The sequence below is a fragment of the Hippocampus bargibanti genome, linkage group LG11, assembly GCF_051943395.1.
Source record: "Hippocampus bargibanti isolate YZ-2025 linkage group LG11, ASM5194339v1, whole genome shotgun sequence".
NCBI classification, from domain to species: Eukaryota; Metazoa; Chordata; class Actinopteri; order Syngnathiformes; family Syngnathidae; genus Hippocampus; species Hippocampus bargibanti.
Window position 1 is genome coordinate 15832574 of NC_142744.1, and position 8999 is coordinate 15841572.

The 8999-nt window shown below is 41.2% G+C and overlaps 1 protein-coding gene across 1 annotated transcript; it reads right to left on the reverse strand.

The window, feature by feature from the left end:
• Window positions 1-554: 554 nt before the first annotated feature.
• On the reverse strand, window positions 555-7030 carry glula (glutamate-ammonia ligase (glutamine synthase) a). The gene is made up of 7 exons (XM_089008232.1): window positions 6897-7030; window positions 6088-6282; window positions 4355-4516; window positions 3911-4057; window positions 3487-3614; window positions 2660-2859; window positions 555-1588 (listed from the first exon to the last, which is right to left on the reverse strand). The coding sequence occupies exons 2-7, from the start codon at window positions 6251-6253 to the stop codon at window positions 1276-1278; spliced, it is 1116 nt and encodes a 371-aa protein (XP_088864358.1). The 5' UTR covers window positions 6254-6282; window positions 6897-7030; the 3' UTR covers window positions 555-1275.
• Window positions 7031-8999: the final 1969 nt, after the last annotated feature.

Genomic DNA, 8999 nt, shown 5'->3' on the forward strand with positions numbered 1-8999 from the left:
GGAATTCCTTTATTGACTTAACACTCCCGATGACAACCCAACAACAGTGTTTGCTTTCGGCTTATCCTGTGTCACGTGTTGGCTGATCTTATGCCGATCTTTGAGTCAGCGGTCTTGCACGAATGTGTGACGCAAAAGTGAGCCCACGCGCGCATAAATACATGCCTCATAAATGCAGTTAGGCGCCAAGTCTAGACACTCGAGCTCACATAAAATCACTATACGTTTTAAGGTCAGTAAATGAGGTTTTAATCAATTTGTATTTGGTACTCGTGTGTTTGGAAAGCTATATTCACTTGTATTCTTTCAGTGTATCGTTTGGGTTGGTCATCATTGCCGCATTAAGGAAATTAGTCAACCCATGGAAAGGTTTTGCTTTATAGTTTAAAATAACGTTCTTTCGTATCCCCCTTTCGATTTGCAAACTTCCTTTCGTTTGTTACTAGGAAGGGGTGAGACTAACAGCAACACATTGATACACTTCCTAGCTGGGCTTTATTACTGAGCCGTCAAATATTCCCACCCACACAAATAAACAAGCCAAGACAGCAAGGTTGTGATAAAAAATAAGTTTTAAATGTATCAAGAAAAAAAACCCAGGTTCAGTAAACTTAACAAGATTTACCAAATTGGGCGCATTAACAAAAGGATAAAACTCCTTGAGGAAAATCTACAAATGGCAGTATGGACAGATCCACCACATTTGAACGTCATACACCATCTCGGCACAAACATCTACAAAGTGTACCAACACAGGATACCCAGTGTGTCAGAAATCTAAAGACAGACATTGCCATTTAGAAATACACTTTATCATAAAAATCAAAGAGTTAGTACTGTGGGAAGTTGGTAAAGGAAGGTCAGCAACAAAGTAAATTAGCAGGACATGAACTAAAGTTTTATTACGCCGTACATTTGTCCAGCCTTAGCAGCCCTACGCTCCAGTGTTCATATGCTTTCGTTTGTTTAGCGGAGAGGGAGAAAGGAGTGGGGAAGGACACTGACATGGCTGGAAAAAAAAAAAAAAAAAAAAAACTGTTGCAAAAGCGAATCCCTTCTCACGATGAAGGGAAGGTACCCTGCCATGACCAGAGCTGGGACAAGCAAAGTTAGGAATTAACTGTAAGTTGACCAGTCAACTTCAAGCCTTATCAATGCAGGTTAAACCATCTCAAACAGGGGAGGGAAAATAGCAAACAAGTTAAAAGGAAAGATGAATTTAGGAAGAAGATGGGGTGACGGTCGGCAGTGGGAGTCAATCCACGATTTGTGGATTCAGTAATCCGCGGGTTCGTCGCCTTCCTCGCCCAGCAAACAGGTGCGGATGAGCGCCTCCGTGACGCCGTACGGGTCACAGTTGGCCGACGGGCGGCGGTCCTCGAAGTAACCTTTCTTCTCCTGGCCGACGTTGCGTGGAATGCGAATGCTGGCGCCGCGGTTGGCCACGCCTGCCGAGAATTCGTTGATGTTGGAGGTCTCGTGGTGGCCGGTGAGGCGGCGGGCGTTGTCCAGCCCCCCTTTGGGGTCATAGGCACGGATGTGGTAGCGGTGCCTTCTGCCCAGCCTCTCAATTGAGTCTTCAATGGCTCTGGAAAGAGACGGGACAGACCTTTGAGGATGCATTCAGGACTGCATGAAATGTTGAAAATTGACCACACTTGATTTAGAATGGCCAGCCTAACTGTTCAAATTTCAAACTTAAGCACAGCTGATGACCACCGGGAGATAATAGTTTGGGAAGTACTTGATGTCATGATTTGAACTGGATGCTTTGAGGTTACGAACGACATGCAATCGCTATTTCATGCAGTGTCATAAGAATGCACGCTCAAATTAGCAGCATACTTTTCATGTGATTTAAAAATATCTATCTTGGCAAGATTTTTTTTTTACACTTACTAAATATGTCAGGTCATTATTTATAGTACATTAGCAATAATCCACATGCATGCTGGGAATCTTTTGTTGTCACCAACATGCAACTTGAGGGGGGAAAAACGGAAAATATAAGCATTCATCTGCATTTAAACTCCCATGCAAAAAAAAGCTTTTATTAATGATCATCTATTTAAAGTAGAATTCCATTCACGTTGTGCCAACAGGAATCAGCCCTGACGGTCCACAAGTGTCGGCACACAACCAAAAAGCTGCATCACTATGTAATACCGACTTAATCAGCCAGTGTCAGAGAACTCATTTTGTTATCTGTTGAGTTAGTCTGTGCTCCTTATGGCCTTGTTTCTTTCATGTCAAGCTTATCTTCAGCTTTGTTCTCAATGACCCAACGCTAAGAAACAAGACCTCGAACTGAGCCATGCGGAGCACCACATTTCAGATGATTTATACATTGAGAAAACATACAAAAATGAGTTATGTGCTGCAACAATGGATTAACTTTTCGCCCCTTTTCTGATTTGGGCCTGGCATCTAATAAAAAGTAATTTTGATGCATTGTGCCCTGATTTTAGAAGACTACAATATAATAAAATGACATTTTGGGCAGATCCTTAGTTCACCACAGTTCCATTCCTATGGAGACTAAACACGTGATTTTATTATCTTTTAGTAGGAGAATTTCATAGTATATTTGCTTAGCAAAAGATAAAGATTTCTTATTTTTCTGAATCTTGATCCCAAATGAGATCTCAAGAATACGCACTTCAGTCCACCGTCCTCTCTCATTTCCTTTGTGCTGAAGTTTGTGTGGCAGCCGGCGCCGTTCCAGTTGCCAGGGATCGGCTTGGGGTCAAATGAGGCGATCACACCAAAGTCTTCGCAAACGTGGTGCAGGATAAAGCGCGCCACCCACAGATGGTCACCCATGTCGATCCCTTCGCACGGGCCGACCTGAAACTCCCACTAGACACACAAACACCGGTCACCAATGAAACGTGAGATGCAACATTCTTTCCCTCAACATGTTCAGTGTCATTTCAGGAGATTCTGAATTGTCATATGCAATGTTAGCTGCATTCCAATATGCTCGATTGTCATAAAAGTTCAAATATGAAATATAGAAAATGGACATGATAGAGATTTCCAAAACAAATGGGGTTAAGAAATCCTATTCTTACCTATTTTTATGCTAAAATATTTTAACGGTTTATAAGATGGTGAATTTAATGTTTGTTAGCAGTAAGCTTGAAATAGACGGGGGGAAAACAATCATGCATTTCACCATTTGTAAAAAAATCTATATGATAAAATAGTTTTCCACAATATTCAAATTAATTTTGATGATCATCCAAATGACATAGAATAGAAAACGGAGGGAAAAAAAGCTAGATGGCGGATGTTATTTTGCTTCAAATCGTGTTGTTGGGATAGTGGATCTTTTATACAGGACATGCAACGGGCCACGTATGCACATATCGTCAGTATTTAAATATAGAATTTTCCTTATACATCTACTTTGAAAGTACGTGGTCCTCCGTGGTCCCCACGGAAGCATTTAAGTTGGTCATCTCTGGTCTACTGTATTCTTACCTGGGCAGGCATCACTTCTGCATTCGTGCCACATATTTGAACACCGGCATAGAGGCAAGCTCTATAATGGGCCTCCACTATGTCTCTTCCGTATGCTTTGTCCGCTCCCACACCACAGTAGTATGGACCTGGGAAGAAATCAGCCGTTGGAGTCCGATTCAAATGCAATCGGTGGCATTTTACTCGTGAGAAAATGAAGCATCAACTTTGCTTCATGAACCAGCTGTTGTATTTTTGACTCGTCTAGATGGCAGTCTCTGCTTAAAATTGTGAGGAAAGAACACTGACATGCCATTTCTTAAACCCCTATATGTAAACCAACAGTTCCATTTTAATTAGTCAAAAAATAGCAGTGATTCGTCAAACAAATTTGAAGCTTCATTTCCCAAAACTATCCACAGCATTTGTGGGTTTTTTTTCTCACCTTGAGGTCCGGGAAATCCATTGGATGGCCAGCCAAAGGGGTGCCCGTCTGTGCCGAGGATGGTGTACTCCTGCTCCATGCCAAACCAGGGAACTTGATCTTCTACCATCTTCATGACCTTGTTGCACCTAACTCGAAGGTTGGTTTCTGCAGATAAGATGGAAAACCCCTCTTTTACCAAAGCGAGTGCTTCAAACACACCTCATGTGAGACCAATTTCAGTTAACTAGATTAATCGACATTGTGCTCTTTCTAAACCTAAATTAGCTTCAAATTGGGTGCACTTATTGCATTTCTCCAAGCATGTGCCTACTTAATGAGCATACTCGTGCAGACAGAGACGTGACCATCTGTTTAAAGAGTTCACTCAAAGGTCAGTCAGCTGATATGGAGATAACTAACACGATTACCAGGATATTGTGCTACTTTGCTTAGTGGATTCACCTGCAGGCATGCGGTTGTACTTGAACACCTCACAGAGTACCAGCTTGTTTGGGTCTTTGCGGAAGGGGTCACGGAACATGGCAGAAGGGATGAGATACATGTCGCTGTTGGAGCCTTCGGCCTGGTACGTGCTGGACCCATCAAAGTTCCATTCGGGAAGTTCTGAAGGGGCGGAGGCAAAAATTCTTTGAGACAAATTGGTTCCATTTTGTATCCCTTTTATACAGGACGTCATTAAAGGGGCATCATCCAGTGGCGTCAAGAGTAATTGTTTTTGTCTTTCCTACATTTTGTAATTGAATGTCGTACAGTAAATACAAAGTTTGATTTCGCAGTACTGTCCCAATGTGCACAGAGTGCTGGCTGTCCCCTATAATGCATTTGTGCTAATGAGAAAACGCTAAATCCAAGATGTATTGCACACATTCAGAGAAGGAAAGATACCTCAGCCTACGAATGCTTTACCCAATGAACTTTTCGGCTTACGAACATTAAATTCACGAGAATATTATCTTGGCATACGAACTAGTTTTCGGGAAAAACACGGAGCGCCACAATGGCCGGCGGACTAGTTTCCGGCGGAAGAACACCAAACCACACGGCCGAACAGCGCCACCGTGGCTGTTGGACTACTTTTCCACACACCCTTTTTCTGAGTGCAACCAATTAAGTTTGAAAGCTGATGTATCACTGTACATCAAAGCATAAAAGGAAAAAAGTAGAGTGCTTTGTTGTAACATCCACTCATCTAGTATATACCCAGCGATACAATGTCACAATGTATTTATTACAGAAGGTCCACCAGCTGTCGTTGATGCACAACATTATCATTTTGTGACAGCAATGGCATCCCGAAGTTGTGATGAGTGGACTGTCAGACCACAGTCCACTGTATTAAAAAAAATTATTGGAACATGATTAAGGAGTAGCAAATGAGTGAATGCTTTCAAACACAGCAGTTTTTACGTAAATCTTGAGTACATCACAGACTGTAAGAGCAGTGAGTACACACACTGTCATCGTTACCTTGTCAGGTGTGGGGTCCATCACGGTTTTTAAAAATGAGTTAAGAGTTAAGTTGCAAAATTTTCTGAAACTTTTAATGTGAACGAACAGGAGCAATAGTAGTAAACGTATTAATATACTAAATTGAAGGTTGGCCCCAAGCAAGTAATTAAAATATGCTTGGGTAAATATACGTTTGCATCATCCTGGCCTAACAATCAGATTTCAATGACTTTTGCCATTTAATATGAAGAACTTATTCATTGGACTGGTTTTGCAAAGACGCATAGAGAGTTGGCTTGAAGAGCTTAGAAGGGAAAGTCTTCATTCTTTGAGTGTTGCTGAGTGAGACTTTTTGGGAAAAGGGGGACAGTAAAATAGTTCACTTGTTAACTTTTTAAAAAGTTGGGGAAAAGGTAATAGTTAACAGCCACATTGTTGATCTCCAGTTTAAAAAGTGTGACTGTTCATTAGAATATAGGTCCTTTTTAAAAATTTGACTTTCAAACGAATCTTATTAGATTGTGCTTTTTTTTTTAACTGTGCAGTTGTGTATGTGGCTCTTAGGGGCCCCTTTCCAAATTTCCACATTGTGGGACTATTAAAGGCTTCCTGATTCTCATTCATTCCTCCAGTTCTGTCATGGAAATTTACCAGAAACTTGCAATCATTCATAAGATGTTTCAGATCAGTTTGAGGTCACAAGGCAAGTTGAAAAAGCGTCTTACCTTCAACACTTTTAGGCTCAAAATCCAAAGTCCTGGTTTTACACCTCAGCCCCTCTCCGGTCCCGTCGACCCAGATGTACATAGCCTGGACTTTATCCCCCTGAGGCAGCTCCATGTATTGCTGCTTGATGACTTTGCTCAAGCTGGAGCTGGACGACGTGGCCATCTTGCTTTTAATTTCCTACTATAACAGGCCTAGTTCCGAGACAAAAAGACGAGTTTGAAACACAAGGAAGAGAAAATGGAGCAGGTATGAGAGCGCATCGTGACCAAGTGACGCTAGGGGGCCAAAAAAAACACACCGAAAGGGCCACCATTGTTCACTTTTCCAGAAAAACAAGACATCGGCTGCTTAAAAGTACTAAATGGTAAAAACTCGTCGCGTCCGTGTTAATTCTTAGCACTCAATCGGCGAGATACGACAGGAAAATCCAGTAATCTACGAGAAATATATAACTTGACGCGTCATTTGTCTTTAAATGGAGGCTGGTGTCGAAATGGTGACACGAGGAAAGCAAAGCAATACGACGAAAAGTCAAGAGCAGAGCACCGAACACCGTGAGTACGTTGTAGCCATGGCGACACCTTGAACCAAGAAATATTGCATCATCAACAGCAAGCAGTTTCCGCCAGGTGACCACATTCACACGGAGTTATTCACAAACACGACAAGGACTAAATCCTGCGAATACATTTTAGTGTATACATTTATAAATGAGAAAAGCTTTGAAATACCCTTCAATAACAAAATAAGACAAACCCGGTAGAATAAATGGCATAAATCGATCTGGTAGTTTAAAATAGTTTACCTGAAGAAACGAGAAAATGTAAATAAAAACGAAGGGACTTGCAGGTCCAGTGTTTCGTCTTGCGAAGGGGGGTTAGTGTTTCCACCATTCTCCGGTACTAAAGCTTGGGTTCTGGCCATTTTTATACGGATACAACTGGCTTTAGAGCGTCTGATTGGTCGGAAGCGTCGTACACGACGGCGTCACTGTGATTGGCGGCTTTTCCTTGCCGCTAATTGGTCGAACGGCAAATTTAGCTTTCTATGGTACCGCCCACTGATTCTCCGCGTGGGAGCAACGTGTGTTCCGACTTCACCAGGCAAAGTCTTGTCTCATTCAAAGCCGACCCCTTGTGAATATAAATGTTTTGTGCACCCTTGGCCTGAAAGCTTGGTGAAAACGCTTATTGTTTTTGTGTCACATTCAAAGAAATTGATTCAAATCCGAACTGAGAGGGAGCCCGATAAGCAGTTAAACTGGAAGTGATCGTGCCCTCAACGCCACCGAGTGGTAGCAACAGTTTACTGCGTCACTACCGCTTTGAATGAGACACGTTATGTAATTTCACCATGTGCCATCACTCGATGTTTCATTCGACTGGATCTCCACCCGTGCAGAGCATGTGGAAATTATGAAAGCACACAATGGCGAACAATGCGTTTCATTCGGTCACATAATTAGTGAAATGTTATCTGTCATGCTCTAATATAAGCAAACATCAGAGTTGATCAGAGTTGCCACAACCCCTTTTGAATGTCACAAAGGAGTCAAGTCATACTCATTACAGGAGTAAAAAACATTTTGGTTGCCAGATTTAAATGGACAAAAGGTTATTCAAATTCACATTATATTAAAGAGGAGGAAATGGAAACAAGTGGGATTATGCAAGTGTACTCATCACAAAGGCCGGTGAGAGTCGGGTATATATAGTTTCAGATTAAAATAAGGTGTAGTCGTTATGGAGGAAATTGGGGCACCTTCCCGTGGAAGTCTCTTAGCTCAAAACGTGTTCTAGAATCCTTTGCTAACATTGTTTGCAAGTGCATGCTTTGGCAAACCTCAACAGGATATGATGTGCATTTGGTCTGGTTTACTCAGGGCACACTGCACGATATGACTGTGGCAGTATTTGAATATTTAGCCAGTTCGTTTGTTTATCCCGTACTTTGTTTTTGTTCCCAAGGCAGATTTAGTCCCGGGAGGCGATATCACTGTTTGTGTTGTTCCTCCTGCTTGTGTGCTCATGAAAATCTTGTCAGGCTGCACCTGCTGGTTGCTGAACATATTGAAAACTCTTGCATGGGCTGCTTAAGTATTAATGCTAATAGTCTCATCCATGAACGCCATTGTCACAATAATCCTTCATTTTATTTCACCACGACAGAACAGTACAGTACAGGTACACTTGATAATGAATCTCTGCTTTTCTGTTGTGCTGCAGAACATTTTCTATGTTGGTGCACAGCGCCTCCTCTTGGAAATCACGAAAAGACTGCTTAGGCGAAGGAAGTGCCAATGATTGATTCAAATGATTCCTAAGTCTCACGATTTGGTTGGGAGACTCCCGATTTTGACTACAATACTCACAATACTCACTTTATAAAGCAACTATTGACACAATAAAGTTCATTTGTAAGGTGAAACAAAAGAAAATGTAAAAAACAAAATACATTTTATACTAATCGAATGTATACATAAACAATGAAAGCATTCGTGTGTTTTATTTATTTCTAATTGACACATTTGCAACACTCATTATTTTAACACGCACCACAGTCGTGAGTAGGAAAATCTCCCAGTTTATGATTTCATTAACTCAACATGTGTGTGATTATAAAATAACATTTTTTTAATGACACTCAAAATTGGCAAACAGACTTTGAAACTGTTGAGTTCACTCAAAGTCAAGTCTCCAAAATCAGAATAATGTGGTTTTCACAATACATCAACATGCTGTCAATTGTGCACTGATTAGTAAAAAAAACATTCAATTAAAAAGTGCATTGAGCTGTAATGATTAAAATATGACTCAAAACAAGGCTCAAATAAAACTTTCATTTGAAAGCTTTTTGGATAATCAGTGACTCTTTTGAAGAGCAACTAATTTAGACTCATGTTTTTTTC

Bases quoted from the DNA above. Each gene is read 5' to 3' on its own strand.
- glula (XM_089008232.1), bottom strand. From the start codon at position 6,253: ATGGCCACGTCGTCCAGCTCCAGCTTGAGCAAAGTCATCAAGCAGCAA. The intron at 4,517-6,087 runs GTAAGACGCTTT...CCGCCCCTTCAG, and splicing joins TGAGCCTAAAAGTGTTGAAG to AACTTCCCGAATGGAACTTT. The intron at 2,860-3,486 runs GTAAGAATACAG...TTGTGTGTCTAG, and splicing joins CAGAAGTGATGCCTGCCCAG to TGGGAGTTTCAGGTCGGCCC.